The following is a 22,077-nucleotide window of genomic DNA, read 5'->3' on the forward strand; positions in this document are numbered from 1 at the left end:
TCATTGCTTTTGCTCCTTCAACCAACATAGTGATTACTGTATTAATGAGCAAGCATGATTCTGCTCTTTCATGTGCAATGTCTCAGGTGCAGCAGTAGATGGTACATCCAGCTGTTGCCTGAGAGAACCTGTTGTTTTTGGATGAAGGTAGGCAGAGAGCATGGATGACAACATCTGGTTTTAAAAAGGCCTCAGTGATTTAGACAGGGGAGAGGTACTTGTCCTCTGATTTTTAGTCTGGCAGTGCATTTATAATTTGATGAATTTACAAACCAGCCTTCATTCTAATAACTATGGTTTCTTCTGTGCACTAGTCAATGAATAGGCTCTCTCTCTCTCACACACACACACACACCACACACACACACACACACACACACACACACACACACACACACACACACACACACATTACCAGTGTTGGAGGGAGCAAGTTGACCAGTAATTCGCCAGCATGTGTCTGTGTTTCCAGTCTCACTGATTGGTTTGCACAATTCGCCTACAGTAAACACACGGGCCTACAGCAAGGTACGAGCCCCGGATATCGGTCAGGATCTCAGGAACAACAACTACACCGCCCTCCTAAGGTCCGGCTCCGGGCGGAACAGGCAGCAGAGGTGCGTTTGATTTAAGACACTTCAAATACTGACCGCTGACTTCCAGCAGAAGAAGAAATAGCACGAGTGGATAGTTTATACTCATGGATATATAAACTGTGCACACACTAAAATGAGAAGCTAAAGAAAGTCGGGCTAATTCAGAACTCACCACATTAGTGAGGAAATCCCCATCGCTGAGCTCCTCCAGGTCCAACAGGTTGGTTCCGCCGGACGGATAGAGTTTCTCCGCTGTTAAACTGTCTAAGATAGACTCCATCATGTCTGTGTGTGTCTCTACAGCTCACCGGACGGATGCTCAGTAGCTATCTGGGCTGGTCGCAAATCTTAAAAATCAACTCATTAAAATGAAGCAGTCTGTTTTTTTGTCGCGTGCGGTGTTAGTAGACTATCCAGCTGTTATTTACACCACCTGTACGTTAACCTGTATGTAAGTCGAGCTGAGTCCAGCGGCTGCTCTCTTTTTTAGTGCCAAAGTTAATATAAATATCGAAAATTCACATCCTGCTACTGCTGTGGCGGAGACGGTGCTATCCATCCAGCTGTGTGCGTGCGGCTCAGCCTCTCTCCTCGCGTGCGCTGCCTCTCCCACACGCGCTAATGAATATTCAGTGAAGCCCCGCCCCCTGGCGTCAAATAACGAGCACGCCCTCCACACAAAAATAACTTCAAATGTATAATTAGTTGTGAAAAGTATGCTATGCTACCAGAATTTCGATGTACTTCTGCTTGATCATTTCCATTTTATGTAGGCTAGGCCTAACTTTTTACTTCTTCTACACTTCAGAGAAAAATATGTAGCCTAGGCTACTTTACACTGCATTTATATGAAAGCTACAGTTACTAATCAATTTACAGATTAAAATGTTGAACATGATGATGACTAAAATCCAGCATCTTGACCGATACAAATATGTAGCCTAATATTTATAATAGTGGGATTATATATCTGACATGCTAAAAGGTCCACTTTATGGATACAATTTCTGTACTTTTACTGTAATGAAAATCTATTATTATGAAACATTTCATCATTCTCACAGTAACAGTTATTCTGTGTATGTTTTTACCTAGGGGATGTAATATTACCACATTTAGCTCTGACAGAGTCTTTATGAGTTAAGTTATTTTAATATATTTACAATAGTATGGAAATAAGAAATACCACCAAAAAAGAGTTGAAGAATGTGAAAAGACAGGTCATTACTGTTTTGACACGCTGAGATACTGCCTGGAGCTACAACACACACACACACACACACACACACACACACACACACACATACACACACACACACACACACACACACACGTGTCTCACTATCTTGTGGGGACCAGTCATTGACATAATGCATTCCCTAGCCCCTTACCCTAACCTTAACCATCAAACCTAAATGCCTAACCTTAACCCTCACCCTCACCCTAACCATAATCTAACTCTAACCCTAATCCTAAAACCAAGTCTTATTCCTCAAACAGCCCTTTAAAGTTGTGGGGACCAGCTTTGTCCCCACAAAGCTGTCAGGCCCCCAAATAAGTATACTGTATTCCCAGTTTTTGGTCCCCACAAATGTAGTTAAACCTAATCACACACACACACACACACACACACACACACACACACACACCAAACACACACCACACACACACACACACACACACACACACACACACACACACACCCACACACACACACCACACACACACACAGTAAAGTGTGAATGGAATGGATATTTCTTTCTCTTCCATTATTGCTCAGGCTTGCCCATCTCATTCCTCACCTCTCCTCTAGCCCAAATTGCTTCTGCTATGATACAGACCCTGAGAGATTGGAACCCTGTCCATTCTTGTGTAGGGATCAGGGATCAGGGGTCCATGTGTGTGCTGTAGCTCTGACCTGTGACAGGATCTGGGTAGATTTCACTGAAAGAGGCTTAAGAAATTGTTATTTATTCACAGAATGAAATTGAACGAACAGTTGATTGCCATGTAATTTGGTCATTCATGGTGCCCAGAGGATGAATTCTAATGACGTTGGTGAGACAGACTCCCTTTGTCATACTGGTCTACAGTGATTATCATCAGGTGTTTGTGTGTTTTATGTTCCTATTCAAACAGTAATCACTACTTAGGTAATGATCTCCTGTTACTCTACATTCTCTTTTCACTTAGTTTTTTCTTATTCCCTACCTGACATTTCCCTTTCTCTCATTCATCCTCCCAGTGCCTCCCCCCTCCTCTTTTCTCTGTCTCCTTTCTCCGTCCAGATATCAGTTTACGGAGGTGTCCCACCTCAAAGGACAGGGTGTCTCTGTTTTTCTCTCACACACATTGGTGTTGCATAACTGTGGTGACCTTCTATTGAATGCAATAACCCTAACTAATCCTAATTTGAATTTAAAGGTCCCCTGTGGAGTTCTGGACCACTGTTGGCATTGTGGAGCAATATTTTCACTAGACAACCACTATTTTGTATGAATAACTTGTGATGCGATACACAATTCTGCCATCTGCAGAGTGTGGTAATGGGCCAGTTAAAGAGGAGGAGAAGAAGACAACAATAAGCCAATTAAAAAAAAAAGCACATTTCAAGACTTTCCAAAAAGACTTACAATAGTACAATGGAAAAATATCTAAGCAGCAGTCAGCTTGTGGGTCCACTTCCTCCTTGACAGGATGCAAAATCATTTTTACATTCTAAACATTAATATATTGTTACAAGGTGAATAACTGTATTTACTTTTTAAATTATTTGCTAATTTAAGATTAGAGCAATACATTTGATTTGTGTGTTTATTTGTACATATTTACATAGGAATCTAAAATCTTAAACTCTTTGACTGGTTGGTAGTCAATTGATGCAGCTTGTGGATGAGAGCTCTCCGATTGGCTCCTGGTGTGACGATGCAGACATGACTCATCTTCTATTCTGAGCCAGAAGAGGTGACTCTGGGCTCTGACGTTCCGTCTCCTCGGTGACTGCTGTGATGTCATAAACTCTCCACAAATTCGTTATTGTCATTATCCTCTTCTGTGTGTCTGTCCGTCAAATCAAATTGCAAGCAGGTCTGTGGGCATCTCAAACAACCATCCCAGCGTACACGTGATAGGTTCCCTCTCCATCACACAACACAGAAAAGGATTCTTAGTCCTCTCACTTCATCTCTTCTTCTCACTCCCTGTGCTGACCCTGTTAACAGGTTGGAGCATATTCACCGTGGCACCCATTCATGTTAGTGAATATAAATTCAAACTTTGATTATTTACGACTTCTGTTTCCAAGAAGGCTGTTACAATTAAACCAGTAGTCAGGGCCAAGCCCAGCACAATACTCTTTGGGGGACTGCAATCAGAAATGAACCTATAGGTAAATTAGGATTACAGAGAAGCTAAATAAATCCTCATAAAAACAGATACAGTTTAACAATCAAAACCTTACTCGCTCATGCCAGAGCTTTCAACCACATCTCAGTGTCTTCAAAGACCTGATGCAAAAAAAAAAGCTAATTAAGGGGACATTGAGTCAAGTTTCTTTTGTCAAATTATTGTTTTAATGATTAAAAATAAACCTCGACACTCAAAACTGATTCACTGTTGTACTGTTACATACGTTGTGCTTATAGGCCTATGTGTCGTTCTGGAGGACGATAACAAACATTAAAAAATACTTTTAAGCAATATAGTTTTTCACCCCTTTTTTTAATATTTGTTGGAAATATACTGTTTTACTTTATGATCTTTAAGGACTTTAATGATTGATTTAGACACCTGTGGAGACTGGTGGTAACAGCAGGCATGTTTAAATAATACTACATAGAATGGAAAAATGTCTAACATGTGTCTGTTATGAATAGTATCAAAAATGGGGTCTGATATAATGTAACTTTAAATCCAAAGTCTGTAACTATCTGCACATTTGTCATCTTCTGCGTTTGTGCATGGAGCCCGGTGGGGTCCTGTGGTTGGTTGGTGGTAGTTGGGTGGAGTAGTTGATGTATTATAAATGGTGGTTGGGGTGGACAGAGTGGTGGGATGGAGGGTAAGCACAGTCAATTTTCCCATTATGACTTTACGAGCGGCATTTGCTAGAGAAGTGTGTATAAACCAACCGGGCTGTCAGTCAGTCTGTTTATTCTTTCTTCTACATCCAGACAAATAAGATGCTTAAGAAGCCCATTGTTTTCCTTCCCTGTTAGAGTAATTTCTGTGTCTATCTTTTCTCTCGCTGATCACAAAGGTTCAGAAGTTGAGTGATGAGGACAGCGACAGAGAGAGATTGATACATGGAGAGGAACACTGAGCCAAGGCTGTAATCAAAGCCAGTTTCATTCTTTACACACTGTTATGTCATCTACACACTCCTACAACCAGGGGCAAGTTTAACCCTTTTACTCACCGAGTGATGAACTTCACTGACTGGTTCATCGACTGGTTAGATTCTTGTACACATTTTAAAAAAATGATCTGTGAAGTTGATGGCCTTGCTTAAACTATTTGGACACCCACAAATTACACCCATATGGGATTATTAATCATTTTATTCCAAAACAATGGGCTATAATCTGCTGGTATAATCGCCTCTACTCTATGGGATAGCTTTCCACAAGATTTTGGATCTCTTAGTTACTTTCATGCCATACCAAACTGTATTCTATTTCCTTATTGTTTGACGGTAGTGAGTCTGCACAAGATGAGATGACTGTACCACCCTCTACTGGAGAGTGGAACACATAACAAACTACGATGCAAACTCATGTGGATGCTTTCTGATAAAAACCAAAAAGTCATTTTCTGTCATGTAAATAGCAGCTAGCCGTTTCTCAGTTATATAGACACACTCGTGTAAATGGCTTAACATTCAAACTGATAAACTGCTGTGCACGTTGCTGTGAATGTTGAAATCACGTATTTCTGCACAGATATTATTGTCTTTTAAAATAACTTGGTGTTTATCTAAAATCTAACCGAAAAAGAGACAACATCTGGCCTCGAACGTGTATTTTGGGCCACTTTATATTTGCTTTTCCCAGAAAATAAGCAAGTTTTATCCTCTATTGAAGCTCATCCAAACTCTCTCTACATTATGACACATATTTTGCCTTCTAATATTGTATTCATGCGGATCATCCTTTTCAGTTGACCTCAGGCTGTGCTGGGATTGTGCACTAATATCACCAAATATTTAGCCAAAACTCTCTACAATAGGAAAACTCACACTCAATTTATCTTTTTCTTTGGTGTGATTTGCTTTGAGTGGCAAAACATTCATGTTTGGTCATGTTTGTGTAGTGTAGTAGCCTGCACTTTGGTAAAATCCTTCGACAAACCATGAATCCAGACAACCTGATGCTGCAGGCTACTGCTAGAAAACAGCCATATCATCAGTGTTGCATAAAAACTCCAAAGTAGATGCCTTGAACACTGTCAGACTGGAAGTTTAAAATGCTTACTCCATACATGCTGAGGGATTCAACAGACTACGGGTCTGCAGTCACCACTGCATGGTCTTGGACCGGGTCAGTTTCCTGGTCAGAGCGTGGCGAACGGTCAGCATGTAGGAGCGGCGGTCCGGCAGAGGCCGCTGCTGATCCAACACCAGCCTATCAGACACAAGAAACAACACATCACCCCCATTAAACAACACATGCAGCAGCTGTACACCTTCTCAAGACCGCAGGTAACAGAGCACGGTGTTCCTATATTTACTGCAAACTGTGTGAAGTAGTAATAAAGCAATATACTGTATATATATATATGTGTACCTGATGAGCTGAAACACAGCTGCTTCCACACCTAAAACCGCTTCTGCCACTGACAGCTCCCTAAAACTGCACCTATACACACACACACACACCACACACACACACACACACACACACACACACACACACACACACACACACACACACACACATAAACATAAACACACACACACACACACACACACCATCAAAAATATCAGTGACAACAAAAATTGTTACATTTATCTCACTATACACTACTGTGTAACTATTTGGTAGCAATAAAAACTACCAAAAATAAATAGGAGGTAACTATTATGAAGTACAATTTTAAATGAAATATGTATATAATAAGAGTACTTAAGAAAAACTGCAACCTTAAATCCTTGGCCAGTCTCTGTCCTTCCTCTGTAGTCACCTCCCTGCCGATTTCCAAGTCATCCTTATTGGCTACCAGCACTGTAGGAACAACTGAGACACAACACACACACACACACACACACACACACACACACACAAAAAAAAAAAACCAGCAGAAAGATGCTATCGTACAGATCACAGGATGGCCTACCAAACATGGAATACATCTCTGCTGAAAATGATACGTGTGTGTGTGCGTGCGTGTGTGTGTGTGCGTGTGCGTGTGCGTGTGTGTGTGTGTGTGCGTGTGTGTTAGACTTACTGGACTTTTAAGAGCAAACATAGTGGACACACTGCTCCTGTGGGCATCATACTGGTTCAGTAGTTCACCAGCTGGTGTGCTGGTTAGTTGTCTACTCTCTGTTTCATATGTCTCCAAGTCATCAAATAAATGTACTGACGTCACCGCCTGCCAAAACCTTTCACACATGCAGTAGATAATGACAATGATGGATCCCTACCTAGACTCTGTTTGGTTTGGTCGATAAGCTCCTTGAGTCGCGGGACCTCCAGGAAGCTGAGGCGCTGTGTGATGGAGTAGAGCAGCAGGAAGCCGTCGGCCCAGCGGATGGACGACTCCAGAGAAGCCGCAGAGCTCTCCTGGAGGAGAATGTCAAATGTCAAACTTCATAAGAGTTAATGGTAAAAACAAAGAAATTGTTTGACAGTCTTCTTTCCTCACTTAATCACGTACACTCACTCAACAGAAGCCAAAATTTACCTTACAAGCTATATCCAAAATCTCCAAATCAACAGCTTCCTGGTCCACCACCCGACTGCATCTGTAGGTCACCTCTGTCGTAAAAGACAGACACACTTTACTTATGGATGGTCCAACTATTTCTTCCATGTCAAGCTTGTTTATTGTACTTAATATGTACCCTTTTTATGGTCGTATTCACCAATGAAGCGCTTGGTTATGAAACGTACACACAGGGCTGGAGACACAAAACAGAGAGAGTAAAAAGCCAGAAACACACACTAAGGATTTGCTTACATACTACATGCATACACACACATTTGCAAGTGATCTGCAGCCTACTGTATGTTCATGTCTCATGTTACGTCATCTTTGCTTTGAGGGCTCACTGTATTTCCTTTTGGCAGGACACATTAAAAGAGTTTTTATGGCATGTTCAAGCTGTTAATTGAATCTTTACAGCTAAAAAATGACAATACGCTTTTTGTGCATTTTCAGAAATTAAAGCTTGTTGTCCCTCTCTGTCACATCTGTGTCTCGTAATGCACTTGTTTTTGAAACGATGTGCTGTATTAGATTTACTTTGCAATTTTACAATATCAATCTCCAGTATATAACTTTTGAGTCATGATGTTAGGGGTCACGTTCTACCTACAGTTTACTTCTTCTTATGGTAGAAAAACTACAAAGTGAGTCACTTACATCACGTCTGCTCTTATTAAATTATGGAAAATGAGCACAACAGGAAAATCCCAAAATGCATGAAAACAAAGCAATTTCTCACACCGATCCGTTTTCCCACCATGAGAAGATGTAACCAAAGCCATAAGGCAGTAGTTGGCTGGATACATTTACACTTCAGTGCTTAGGAAGAGGGTCAGCTTTAGACCTGTGTAGGGTTTCCATATATAGCAAAACCTCTAAAACCATGACCAAAAGCCAACCCTAAACATAACCTCTTTTATTTACTTAAACATGTGACCAGTTCATGTACTGTAATCCCAAATGTGCGCCCACAATTCCATTCTCTCCACCAGAGCTGGGCAATATGGAAGGGAAAAAAAATCAAATATCACAATGTTTTGGACCAAATGTCGAAATTGCAACGATATTGTAGGGTTGACTATTTCACAAAATATTTACACAATGAGAGTTTTGATAAATAATCATCAGTAATCTGGATATAATGGCTATGTGGTTAAAGGCAAATAATAGAACACCTGGAACAGTCTAGTAAGTTCAGAAAATTACACAACTTTACTGTAATATGCAATTACTTTCCACTGCACTTTAATTCGGATAGCTTCTGCCCAAACTTTATTTGTATTACCGTTAAATCTATTGTTATTGCCTAACTTATTAAATATATCTATCTGTAAAAATTCTGTATATAGTAATAGCCATCTGTATATAGTCATAGTACATATTCACCTGTAAACTCTGTTATAGTAACAACCATCTGTATATTATATTCAGTACATATCCAGCTGTAAATCTTGTTCACAATACTAGTCATCTATATATTATATTCATAGGACAAATCTATCCGTAAAAATTCTGTTTATAATAGTATTCATTTCTATATTTATTCAGTACTTATCCATGTCCTGCACTTATGGAACCATTGTATATCCTGCACTTACTGCTATTGCACTTCTGGTTAGACCCAAACAGCATTTCGTTCGCCTTGTACCTGTGTAATGACCATAAAGTTGAATCTAATCTAATCTAATCTAATGCATCTTTTGAAACAAGAAAAAAAGACAATGCTTGCATCACAATATAACGTTACCAAAATCTAAGATGTTATCTAATCTTGTATTACGATATCAATACATTGATAGATTGCCCAGCCCTATGCTCCACCTCCCTTTTTCTGTGCATTAATATGTCTTTAATCTACCTGTTTTTCCAGTGTTCTGAGCTCCCAGAATGAGGAGTTTAACTGGTACCATTTTCCTGTTAGGTCTAACAGCAGCCTGCTGTCTGTCCCTGCATGAAAACCCTACAGAGACGGAAAAGAAGAGGCAGGTCAACTTTAAGTTGCAACACAGAACTAAAAGGAGAACAGTAACTACCTGCAGCCTCACAAAACAGACGTCATTTAACAATATCTACATGTAAAAACACAAATGTATAACTGAAAACACACTAAGTACACCGACTACACCATAAGTTGCAGTAATACTGACCTTTAAGTAGGAATAAATTCCAGATATGGAGAGGAGTAAAATAATGGACTCACTGTTCTGTCTCAGACACTGAGCAGACAGGGAATGAAGAGATGGGACTGTCTTCTCTCTTTTTCTGTGTGTGTGTGTGTGTGTGTGTGTGTGTGCTTCTCTGCTTCTGTTTGGTTATACGGTGTCTCTCTCTCTTTCTCTTAGGGAACAGTATATGACAAGAGCCATTTGTTTGGACAAACAGTGTCCAACTCTAGACACCAGTACCCCAGTCTGGATCTATTCAATGTTCACTTTTTTTTAGGGATTTTCAAAGACTTACAATGACTCCTGAATGGCTTGCAGCAGATCTCGAGCTAAAGATAAACTTGCTGACATTCAAACTCTCCCTACCACTTCACTGTAATGGTTTGGAGACTCTCTGAACGTTCACACTGGTCAGTTTCAAAATATCAGGTGAGCTGTCGTTTGCCCTAACAAAGTCAAGGAGTACATTTGTGGCTTTTGTTTTTAAAGTATTTTGATGGAGTTGAAGACACTTAAGTGGGGTGAATTTTCTTTTCTAACTCTCATCAGAAAATCAAAGTAGCATATTTCCCTAAAACGTCTAATAACTTTTGTGTGAATGCCACACTGCAAGTCGTAAAGCCTAAATAAATAAGTGAAATAGGTGATATAAGGACAAATAGCGTAAGTGACAAGCAGATTTTCTACCACCAATACAGGAAATGATAACACTCAAAATGGAGTAGAGATATTTGTAAGATTTTATTCATATTTAATGTTTTTTTTATAGGCTTTATTCAATAAAGCTTGTTCACAGGAGGGAAAAGGATGTAACTGTATAGTACAAGCATCAAGGACAACTTTAAATTAAGGAGCAACACGGAGTTTGTTGTTTCAGCGGAGGAGTTAATGTACGCCGGTGTTCAGCAGACGGACGGCTCGTCCACAGCGGCGGCTCCTTCTGTCACGGCTTTGACGCATTTGGCCATCGTCTGGGAAGCCCTGCTGATAGAATCTGAACACAGAAAGGGGACGGGGTAGAAGAAGTTCACTTACATTTTTTACATTTCTATTTTTGCCTGTGTATCTGCTATTTATAAAACACGCTTACCTGTCATGTAGAAGTCCTTGGCTGTTAGTTGAGGTGGCACCAGAGGAGCTGCTAGGAGATCCTGGTTCACAGCCTGCACAGAACAGCGATGAATCAGAGATCACTTTCTTATTCTTCCTTTATGTTATAGTCTGTGGGACGCCACATTCTGACTCTACGGATGTTTGCGTGCGTACCTGGGCGAGTTCATTAGCCTGTTTGAAATAGTTTGCCTCCTCTACATCGTCATAACGGACGAGATTAGGCGAGACCTCGGCCAGTCTGGATCGGACGCCCTCCACAGTGTCGTAGGGCAGCGTCACGCCCGCCATCTGAAATGCACAAAGACATGACTTTTTAAAAAAACTGTGCCTTTTCCGTAAGTATGCTCCATGTGAATGACTCGCTGCTTACTTCAGATATGGCCCTGAGGATCTTCCAGTCCTCTCTGGCCATTCCAGGGGCGGTGACAGCCATCCGGGTTTGTTGACTCCTTCCTTCAGTGTTGACATAGGTGGCGTTTTTCTCTGTGTATGCGGCACCGGGTAGGATGATGTCTGCCATTGGTGCACCTACGTCACCATGGTGACCTGGAGGGGTTGAAAATGATGTTCTAATGTATTTGTGCTTTTTACTTTCACTGTCATGGTTACAACTGAATGTGTGTATGCTTGGTGGCCTGTGTCTGCGTGTACCCTGGTAGATGATGAGGCTGTCTTTAGGCAGGTCGGCTCTGGTGATGCAGCCGGCATCGGCTCCCAGCAGGAACAGAACTTTGGGGGGAGTTGCCCTGATGGCATCCACACCAGGCTTGTAGCCCAGGTCCAACGCAGCCACCTGACTGGCCACTCTGCTCACACACACACATAGACACCAAGTAAGTAGGGATGTGCAATTAATGAAAATTGTAATTGCGTAGGATATGGCTCCTAGTAAACTCTTATTTTATCTTGTGTTTTGAGTGAAGAAAAACAAATCTTAGGGGGAATTTCACAGTTCAAGGTGTTTTCACTGTTGATTTGTTTAACTGTTTCACTGTTTTTAAAGTTCAATAAATGCAACATCTTTCCAAAAGACAATGATTAATCGTGGTAAATAATCATGATTTCAATATTGACCAAAATAAGCATGATTATTTTTTCCCATGATTGAGCAGCCTTCAAAGTAAGAGCAGGAAGCATCCACTATACCTCACTAATAGAGGGTCATTTTACCATCACCTTAAACAAAGCAATTAAAATCTGCAGAAAAAGTTAACTGATTTCTCTTGAAAGCTTCAAATGAGTCCACACTTATGAGGACTGCCAAGTTGTACCTGTGCAGGACGTTGAGGACTTTCCACCCCTCTTCCACTCCACTGCTGGTTCTGGCGTTCTGAGCGATGGTGGAGACGGCGCTCATGATGGCGGCTCCGTCTTCTCTCTGCAGAGCACTGCTTCCCACGACCACTACTGGACGCTTAGCAGCTGACAGGACCTGGAGTAAGGGGAAAGGAAATGGAAAGAAAAATTTCAAGTAAAAGTTGCCAGAAACACATCAGAGCGCTGCCAAAAAAAAAAAGAAGTCCATCAGTTCATAAATCAGCACCAGAGCTCCCTTGAGTCAGATGGTGTGCGAGTCCATTACCTGGCAGAAGGGGTGTGTGCCGTTAGCCAGTTCCTTCAGTACTGAAGTCTCCTCTCCCAGATGGTCGTATGAGAAGCTCAGATCAACACTGTGACCCACCATGGCAACACGCAGCTCATTATGGAGCCAACTGACAGAGGAAGAGGGGGAAAAAGAAAGACAGGGGGAGGCAAGTAACATTGATTATATAACTTTGATTTTATCTAGTAGAAGCAAAGACCAACTACAGGAGAAATAGTAGAATAAGTGCTATGTGAAATCTATTTTTGCTGCAACAATACTGTCTCCAGGAGGAGAATCCAAACAGTTAATGCAAAGAGTTATGTATGAGTTTACCTCTTGCGGATTCGGGCGTTGAACAGCGGGGCTTCGTAGCGCGGGTTAGTTCCTACGAGGAGCAGCAGGTCACAGTCCTCGATGCCGGCGATGCGAGAGTTCAACAGGTAGTTGGAGCGCAGGTCAGTCCTGCAGAGAGAGAGAGAGAGAGAGAGAGAAGTTGTCTGCTGCACAGCTAAAGATACTGTGGGAACCCTGTGCATTATATTTACTTATTCTTACCCTGCCCCCGCCATAGGGAAGAGCTCCTCAGTGCAGAGGTTTTCCGAGTTGAGTCTGTTGAGGAGGTCTTTGAGAGAGACCAGAGTTTCAGCGTCAGCCATCCCCCCCGCAATGGCTGCTACCTCGCTGCCCTGCACGCTCTGCAGCTACACACACACACACACACACACACACACAGACTCAAATATGAAAATACAACCTAAAATGGAAAACATGAATATCACCCATCTCCTATTGGTATGTAATAACTATATAAAAAAGGACATAACAGGCAGATCGAATACAGACGCAAACACACACTTACTGCTCCAGCAACACGAGTGAGAGCATCCTCCCAGGTGGTCGGGGTCAGCTGACCTGAATCATCCTTCACCATTGGTTGGGCCAACCTCTGCCTCTTCAGACCATCGTATGCAAACCTGAGGACACACATTTAGGGATTTTCGTTCTCCTTAGTCGAGCTTCATGGCAACATGAATTGAGTGAAATCGGATGTTTGTGACTACATCGAGTAGTTATTTTACGTACTAATAATCCAGTAAGACTGATTTCACTTCCATTCAGTCACAATAACATGTTGATGTTTTCTGACTTGGGATTCCTATTTTACCTGGTCTTGTCAGAGATCCATTCTTCGTTGATGTCTTCGTTCAGCCTGGGCATCACCCTCATCACCTCCCCTCCTCTTGTGCTCACCACGATGTTACTGCCCACAGCATCCAGCACATCAATTGACTCTGTTTTCCTGCAAAGACAGCAGAAGACAAAGTTAAAAAAAAAACAACTAAAGAAAATTACAGAATCTGACACAAACTGAGCTAACCAAAATGCTTTAAACTGCTGAAAACATTTTCTTCAAAAGCTCATCTTTAAATGTAAGCCACAGTAACTGTCTGTTCTGGTTTTGTAAGGTTGATAGTATCAAATTCTGTCCTACCTGGTCTCCCATGGTCGTGCGGTGAACGCGTAGGGTTTGGAGGTGAGGGCTCCGACAGGACAGACGTCGATAACGTTGCCGGACAGCTCTGACATGAACATCTTCTCCACGTACGTCCCGATCTGCAAGTTGTTTCCTCTTCCTGTTGTTCCCAGGTCTTCAACACCTGCGATCTCACTGGCAAAACTACACAGGAATGCATTAATGTGCTGTTAGGAGGATCTCATATATTTTACTATTTGAAGTGACAATAACGGTGATGTTTTTCATGCACTTACCGGACGCAGCGCGTGCACTGGATGCAGCGGGTCATGATGGTTTTGATGAGCGGCCCAATGTTCTTGTCCTCCACTGCTCTCTTCCCTTCTGTGAAACGACTGCGGTCTGAACCAAACTGCATGGACTGGTCCTGAAAACACAGCAGGTGGAATGTTAACACAAGATACAATAGTGAAAATGGCTTTCAAATGTAACTAACACAAACTAGACCATTAACCTAAAAGGTGATGACGGTTAGGCTCTAAACCAAGGTGTTATATACTCGTCCTCGGTTACCTGTAGGTCGCACTCCCCTCCTTGGTCACAAATGGGACAGTCCAGTGGGTGGTTGGCCAACAGGAACTCCATAACTCCCTCTCTGATGACACACACACGTTCATCAAGACAGTTTTAATAGTTTATTAACTTTGGTGACTTTAAAAAAAATTAAAAAAAAATTGCATAAAGCTTGAATCATGTTTGAATATTTAATACCTGGCTTTGCGAGTCTTCTCTGAGTTGGTGAGGATGTTCCAGCCCTTCATGACAGGCATGGCACAGGCTGCTACCGGCTGAAGAAGGAACACATCAAGTATTGCAAGAATTTACTGCAATTTCTGTGCAAAGGCATCTCGTCCAATGTTTTTAATTGCTCAATGGAATGCGCTTCCAGCCTACTGGCTATAAAGTAATTTGCCTTTTAACCAATCAGATGCACTTGGTTACCTTTGGAGCTCTCTCAATCTCCACCAAACACATACGACAGTTTCCCGCCACTGAGAGGCGCTCGTGGTAACAGAACCTGGGGATCTGGATTCCTGCCTTCTCACAGGCCTGATGGGGAAAGGAAACAGGCACGATAAGGTGGGAAATTCTAAAAAGATTCTTTTATGTACACATGAATCCAGAATGGACTAGATTATTTGTCAGGGCAACACAAGCACCACAACATAGTGCCTTTTGGTAACATATATACAAACATACAGTATACAATATGAAGGGACCACATGAAACATCTTTATTTGTTTTCAGTGAAATAATCAAATGTCTTACCTGCAGCACAGTAGTTCCAGGCTCCACCTCAATTGGTTTCCCATCTACAAACACCTCCACCATGTTGCTGGCGGCACGCACTGAAGTACGTACTGTAAGTAGATAGACAAAGGTCAAATTTACTGAAATTAAATGAAACCTGTAAGTATTTTCTGTTTCTCAAAAAGTGAGACAAAAATTGATGTCAGAGGGAAATTAATCATAGGTCAGATGTATCTTTAAATGATGTAAATCCATGCATAGGTTTCTACCCAGAAATGAATGAAACACACTGAAATGAAAGGAACTATTGATTGGGAGCTTCTGAACATTATATAAACTAGGAGAAATTGTCTGATTGTGGTTGTGTGAAACACAACCAAATTAAGAATTAAAATACAAATGGTAATAATATGAACAATGAAATCATGAACTGAATTGGATCCAAAACAGTTAACAAAGAAACTGCTTATTTAGAGTAAGGAGAATAACGGTTACCTTGTTACACACACACACACACACACACACACACACACACACACACACACCACACACACCACACACACACACACACACACACACACATTACCAGTGCTGGAGGGAGCGAGGCTGCTCTTGGCAGCTCCGGCTAGAGCCCGACCGACAGTTGGCAGTCGCAACATGACTCTGTGAAAGCAAAAATTAAAGAAAGCAAGCAGTCAACATATGAGCTAACCTTATTCTGATTATTATTCTCGCAGATTAATCTGTTTGTTGATCAACTAAAACTGACTACTTGTTCCAGCTCAACTCACAATAAGTAAGAATGTGTTTGTTGATAAGTAAGAGTCCAGCTGTACTGCACATAATCTACAGTGCTCTAAAAAGGTGTTTACATCTCTTGAGGTCTTTGCACAACATGTTTAGCTACATCATTATTTGAATATTAAATGTCTGGGATCCATAATGTTTTCTGTTTCAACATAAAATAGCTTTTTATCAATAAGTTTTTTCCACAAAATGATGTCACAATTTACAATCAACATTATTTTGCACTGCTCAGATTTCATGCAAGGCATAGCAGACTTAAAAAGCTGTAACATTATGTTGAATCTATACTATTTAGGCTTTGGGTTTAACGTTAGGCCTTTCATTTCGAGCCTAAATAAATAATGTTGTCCCTTATCCAAAGAATTACTACAAAATAAATGACAGCCACAACAGTTAGTTAACGTTAGCTAGCTCAATAGCTGCCACTGTCAACAACAAGGGATGTTGTTACTCAACCACGTAATTAACGTTTCAAGGAGATAATGCACAGAGACGAAAAGCAGAACCTTAGAAACGTAGACATAACAAAATGTTGGGCAGGGTTATATAAATATTTACTAATGTAGACATGGGGAGGAAGCTTATAAGTAGCATGGACCTTTCAATGCGGACTGCTTGGCTAATAGTGTTAGCTAAGAGCACTCAAGGACACGGGCATTGCAATGTTATAAAAGGGTTACAGTGGGTAATAATAGGGTTAAACACGTAATTTTCTACTGGTCTTTCAATTAAATAACAAATAAATGTAAAAGTCTATACGTGCATAATATGTTTCTGATTCTTACCTTTCGCTATTTGGCCTTCTTGACCAGAACAGCGGTGAATTCAGTTATACTACCAGTCAAATAGCTATGGGGTTAGCGGAAATAGCATGGTTTCTTACTTCCGTTTGAAATTAGGTCTCATTTTTCACAATAAAGGTAACATTCTTCACCGTAGAAATATTTCTAAGATCTTAACACAATGCAATATTTCTTTCTTTCTTTCTTTCTTTCTTTCTTTCTTTCTTTCTTTCTTTCTTTCTTCTTTCTTTCTTTCTCTCTTTCTTTCTTTCAGTTACTTTTCTTAAGTTATTCATATACACATACACAAACTAATATCTGTACATATTAGTCAAATGTTCATGTTTACTTTCTTGTTTTAGCCGTATGTTTATTTCTGTGCTTGTGTATACGCAACTTTAAAGCAAGAGTCAAATTCCTTGTATGTATTCACACCATGGATTTATTATAAAACCACACATTTATTTACACTTACATTGTGACGTCCTTGGGATTCAACTCCGACTACATTTCCCATGATGAAGCGGAGGATACCGGAAGTATCTACGTGTTCATTTTCGCGACAGTTCAGGAAGCATCTATCTACTGAAACAGCTAGCTACAGATTCAGAAACAAGTTGGTGCTTTCTCCTGCAAAGGAGAACCACAAAACAGGTAAATAATATTAAAGGAGTATAGTTGGTTATTTAATACCAAATAGTTACTGCTGTGTTTACCTGGTATGTTACACATAGCACTGACCAGGCCTTCCCATCTTATTAAACAAATTAGCAACAAGCTAACAGGACATGCTAGCAAACAGCGTCAACTAACCAGGGTGTTAAATATGTCAGTGCTTGTTGGGGGTAAATTAGCTTCTGCGCAGTAGGTACATTGTTTAATTAGTTTATACAGGAATACATGTACGGCATTTTAAGTTTTGTTTTTTTCATGTAAATTTGTTCATGTACAGCATAAGTGTGTAATAGTATTCTTTGTTTCTGCGTTGTCAGTTGTTTTTAGGCAGTTTGACACTGTTCAGAGAACATATAGATTTACAGGGCATAATATAGAGATTTGAAATAAAGGATTGTGTGTATTTTCTTAAAACTGTCATTAAGTTCCCTAGTGTTAGTAGGACAGTAATGAACTACCTAGTCAAAACCGTTTAAAAGCACCATGTCAACTCAACAAAGTGGTATTCTCTCCTGCAATGGGTTTATTCTTATTTTTATAAAGTACCTCATATGGTGACACAACAGAAGTTGTACTTGATCCTAGAATCCCTTAATCCTAAATGTCCCAGTACATTTATGTAGCCAAAAATGCACCATGCACAACATATGAGTAGTAGTTAAAAAAAGCATGTACGTTTTGCGAAGTAATATTGTCTTGCTGTCCCGACTTCTATAAATACAGTAACTGTGGTTATGTTTGTCACAGTGATGATTAGATTGCTCTTTTATCTGCAGAGAACAAAATATCCATTCTTTCTTCGCTTGTCCTTACCTACCTCTTTCTTTATCTGCTATCCAGCACCATGTTGCCGACCATCTTACCGGACAGCAATGGCGCCCTCGGTGCTAGGGACGCTGCACGTCACACAGCAGGCGCCAAGCGCTACAAGTACCTGCGACGGCTGCTCCGTTTCAAACAGATGGACTTTGAATTTGCCCTGTGGCAGATGCTTTACTTGTTTACGTCACCACAGAGAGTCTACCGCAACTTCCACTACAGGAAACAGACCAAGGACCAATGGGCCAGGGACGACCCTGGTTTTCTTGTCCTGCTCAGCATCTGGCTATGTGGTAAGTCTGTACTCAGTCACATGTAGCCAGTCTAAGGCTGAATCCCATTTCTCTATTTTACCCCTACCCCTTACCCCTACCCCTTGGCCCTTGAAACCGAGGTGTAAGGGCTAGCAGTGAAAACATACCCCTATGTAATGGGTTAACTTGGTTACATCACCAAACAGTATTGATCACAAACTTCCAAGACGCCGTCTCTGTCTGTCGATTGCGTGGATGTTGTCAATGTACTATAATGATTGAACACTCCCCCTGTCCTCTGCAGTGTCCACAATAGGCTTTGGTCTGGTGCTGGACATGGGTGCTGTAGAGACTCTAAAGCTGCTTTTGTGGGTGGTCTTTGTTGACTGTATAGGAGTTGGCCTTCTCATATCAACCCTCATGTGGTGAGTAATGGGTTTTGCCCTGAACAGCATTTCCTCCAGTTACTGTATTTGGGGTAATTTTTATGTAGATACCTATTATTAAAAAAACAATTGTTAATTTGTTCTTTTCCAGGGTTATCAGCAACAAATACCTGCTGAAACATCCCAGCAAAAATTTTGATGTAGAGTGGGGCTACGCGTTTGATGTTCACCTCAATGCCTTCTACCCTCTTCTAGTCATCCTGCATTTCCTGCAGCTCTTCTTCATCAACCGTGAGTAGACGTGACTCTGTGATTTATATCAGTGTGTCTGAAATGACCTCATTCAATTTAAATGGTTTTTAGTACAGTTAAATATGTATTTTATGTGTAGATTGCAAATAAACTAGACCCAATGCCACTATTCTGCTTTGTGTATGTATGTGTTATAAAATATAATTCCAACTATCACAATTTATAATATTAATTACGACGACATTGCTAATAAAAGCAAAAGAGACTAATGTACATAGAGTTTATTTTGCATGTCAATTGAAAGTCATTTTTTCTATTACAAAATTGAAACAACTGATGAGGAATAGCTACCACATGACACAATGTGTGACCATTTTTATTTGGACAGTCAGATGTACGCACAGGTGATTTGAGCCTGTTCCCTCTGTAACCGTAGTGACTGTACACACCAAAGACCAAGAGCCTCTTTAGTACACTTCATCAACTAAAAATTAATACTTCTATTAGTCTTATGTGATTTCTACTAGTATGTTTGTTTGTTTTTGTCCAGAAAATCTGAATCAGCATCAAGTGTTGAAATAAACCCTTACACCCGCCTCCTCTATCCCCGTACCTACAGTTTGTTTTGTGTGTTTCAGATCTTGTGGTAATAAACTCCGATTGGTTCGTGGGATACTTTGTCGGTAACACCATGTGGCTAATAGCCATCGGTTATTATGTCTACATCACGTTTTTAGGGTACAACGGTAAGTCTTATACACATTTAAATACACAGAGTTAGATTGTTCACTAAAAAGTATCAATATGACAGAAAATAGACCGTTTCTGGATTTATGTCCCCTTCTCAGTGTAACCTGACTTCAGATCGGGTTGGATTAATGACTTCTGATTATATTTAGTTCTGTCCTTAAACAGAACTGATTCTGCGGAAGGAGACATTTCCATTTTCAAAATGTGTTAACAAATCTATTTGCAGCTGTAATGATTAGTTGATCAATCAATTCGTTGATAGTTCATTGTCAACTTTTTTTTTTTTTTATATTTGCAAGTTCCTGCTTTTTTTGTCGTGAGGATTTGTTGGTTTTATATTTATCAGCAGAGTAATTGATCATCATAATAACTGTAAAATGTCTGATTTAAGGAGTTGTGGTGTATTTCCTGAAAAAAACAGTAAGTTGGACACAAGACCGAGAGGGGTAATTTATGTGGATGTGACGACAGTTAAGTTAAGGAAAAGGATTGTGGTTTGGGTTAAAACCTCCGAGGAACAAACACGCGTTTCCTGGGTGTTTCTCTCAACACCCTGTTTATTGAATATGAACTTCTGCCATCAGGTAGAAGATTCTGTGTGTCGAGATGTAAAACAAGTTAACTTAAGATATTGTTTATCCCAACCTCTGTCAAGCTGCTGAACTCCAATCGTAAATCATAGCACAACCCAGCAAAGTGCAATAAATACCCCTGTACTTTTTGCACATAGCACTTTAATTCTTAGTTACTTTTTAAGAGGTAGTATTGTCTGTGAAGGATGGGACTGTTCAAAGTAGTTTTATTAGTTGTTGTAGTTTCCATCTCATGTTAAATTGAAGTTTTCATTTCAATGTGACTTTATAGATGTGTAAAGTTGGCCAAAGTATCTGCTGCCCGTCAGTGTGTTGATGTTTTATGGTGTTGTGTTATCCACCCAGCTCTACCCTTCCTGAAGAACACGGTGGTGCTGCTCTACCCCTTCGCTCTGCTCGGCCTCATCTACGTCCTCTCTATCTCTCTGGGCTGGAACTTCACTAAGGGTCTCTGCTGGTTTTACAAGTACCGCGTGCAGTAGGACCAGTTTGTCTCTGAGGTTGGACACTACTTGGCTCCAGGCCGTCTCAAAATCTGTTTTCAACTCACATCTAGCTGACAAAAAAATCCATTTCCAGCTTCTCTCAGTCAACATCTGTTCGGGAAGAGCTCTGGTTGACTCTCATCAAACGGGGACGCCGGCTTTATTGGCGCAGAGCGAAGATGACTGTTGTTCATCTCTCGATAGACCCTGTTGATTTTCTGTTTGGCTCTTACGTTGAGCTGGAGCTCCGAAGTCAGTAACAGCGATGTGTTTGGACTAGTTGCAGAAATGGGGGCAGATGTGCTACAGCTTTTATTGTTGTTCTTTTTGTATGATTTGTAAATATTCTGGTAGGTTGTAATATATACCCAGACGATTGTTTCTGAAGAGTAAACATTTGCTTTGTTTCTTTGAGTTGTCTTTAAAGAAAAAAAGACAAAAATCAAATCCTGCTTATTGAAGAGAAAAAAAAGAAAAGTGGAGGAACATGGGATGGACACTTTCTCCTTTTTTCTTTTATATCCTAAAGTGTACATTCCAAAGCACTTTCAATTAAAGGTTTTTAATAACTTAGGTTGCCTCAGTTTTACTTTCTGGGGGAGTCAATGCCTCGCTATAACTAGGTCATTCTGACATGTTTAAACCTCCCAGCAGGGTGTGCCCTACCTTACAGGTTTTTGATGTTCTGGGAAATATTTTCAAAAGTATGCAGGATGTAGTAAAAAGTTTCATAGTGGTGCTGTTTATGTTCTAACTCTTGCACAATAATCCCATTCCTTACGTTGATGCTTTTTGTTCATATTACTGTGCAGATGCTTGGAGGAAATCATAGCTAGAAAAAAGGCCTTTTCATAAGCCATTATTATGTGTGTGTGTGTATATATATATATATATATATTATATATATATATATATATATATAATGTGATGTGTGTGTGTGTGTGTGTGTATATATATATATATATATATATGTATATATATATGTGTGTATATATATATGTGTGTGTATATATATATGTGTGTATATATATATATGTGTGTATATATATATGTATATATGTATGTGTATATATACATATGTATGTGTATGTATGTATATATAT

At 40.3% G+C, this 22,077-nt stretch overlaps 4 protein-coding genes across 7 annotated transcripts in view; 1 reads left to right on the plus strand and 3 right to left on the minus strand.

The window, feature by feature from the left end:
• Window positions 1-1,199, minus strand: part of creb3l1 (cAMP responsive element binding protein 3-like 1) — a 28,448-nt gene extending 27,249 nt beyond the window's left edge. For both annotated transcript variants that reach the window (XM_032506011.1, XM_032506010.1), the window contains exon 1: window positions 769-1,199. In XM_032506011.1, the coding sequence (XP_032361902.1) occupies window positions 769-879 (111 nt within the window). In that variant the 5' untranslated portion in view covers window positions 880-1,199. The remainder of the gene's footprint in view (window positions 1-768) is intronic.
• Window positions 1,200-4,925: 3,726 nt separating this feature from the next.
• On the minus strand, window positions 4,926-9,806 carry zgc:110699 (ras-related and estrogen-regulated growth inhibitor). Of its 3 annotated transcripts, none has more exons than XM_032506036.1 (8): window positions 9,724-9,806; window positions 9,382-9,483; window positions 7,660-7,716; window positions 7,500-7,573; window positions 7,240-7,378; window positions 6,736-6,829; window positions 6,380-6,451; window positions 4,926-6,217 (listed from the first exon to the last, which is right to left on the minus strand). In XM_032506036.1, the coding sequence occupies exons 2-8, from the start codon at window positions 9,431-9,433 to the stop codon at window positions 6,109-6,111; spliced, it is 597 nt and encodes a 198-aa protein (XP_032361927.1). In that variant the 5' UTR covers window positions 9,434-9,483; window positions 9,724-9,806; the 3' UTR covers window positions 4,926-6,108. The 3 variants fall into 3 exon arrangements, with proteins under 3 accessions (XP_032361927.1, XP_032361925.1, XP_032361926.1); XM_032506034.1 differs by having other exon boundaries at window positions 4,928-6,217; window positions 9,671-9,800; XM_032506035.1 differs by having other exon boundaries at window positions 6,109-6,198; window positions 9,671-9,800.
• A 607-nt stretch (window positions 9,807-10,413) lies between these two features.
• Window positions 10,414-16,897, minus strand: LOC116673750 (NADH-ubiquinone oxidoreductase 75 kDa subunit, mitochondrial). The gene is made up of 19 exons (XM_032506000.1): window positions 16,764-16,897; window positions 15,758-15,834; window positions 15,190-15,281; window positions 14,863-14,970; window positions 14,632-14,708; window positions 14,434-14,515; window positions 14,157-14,287; window positions 13,879-14,064; window positions 13,552-13,686; window positions 13,246-13,360; window positions 12,942-13,087; window positions 12,720-12,848; window positions 12,384-12,513; window positions 12,073-12,233; window positions 11,453-11,607; window positions 11,172-11,347; window positions 10,955-11,089; window positions 10,779-10,851; window positions 10,414-10,682 (listed from the first exon to the last, which is right to left on the minus strand). Exons 2-19 carry the CDS (start codon window positions 15,828-15,830, stop codon window positions 10,591-10,593), a joined length of 2,196 nt encoding a protein of 731 aa, XP_032361891.1. The 5' UTR covers window positions 15,831-15,834; window positions 16,764-16,897; the 3' UTR covers window positions 10,414-10,590.
• Window positions 16,898-17,283: 386 nt separating this feature from the next.
• Window positions 17,284-21,547, plus strand: unc50 (unc-50 homolog (C. elegans)). Its single transcript, XM_032506033.1, has 6 exons — window positions 17,284-17,414; window positions 18,276-18,547; window positions 18,813-18,933; window positions 19,046-19,185; window positions 19,785-19,892; window positions 20,835-21,547. Exons 2-6 carry the CDS (start codon window positions 18,280-18,282, stop codon window positions 20,969-20,971), a joined length of 774 nt encoding a protein of 257 aa, XP_032361924.1. The 5' UTR covers window positions 17,284-17,414; window positions 18,276-18,279; the 3' UTR covers window positions 20,972-21,547.
• Window positions 21,548-22,077: the final 530 nt, after the last annotated feature.

Source organism: Etheostoma spectabile, chromosome 24 (genome assembly GCF_008692095.1).
Source record: "Etheostoma spectabile isolate EspeVRDwgs_2016 chromosome 24, UIUC_Espe_1.0, whole genome shotgun sequence".
Classification (NCBI taxonomy): Eukaryota; Metazoa; Chordata; class Actinopteri; order Perciformes; family Percidae; genus Etheostoma; species Etheostoma spectabile.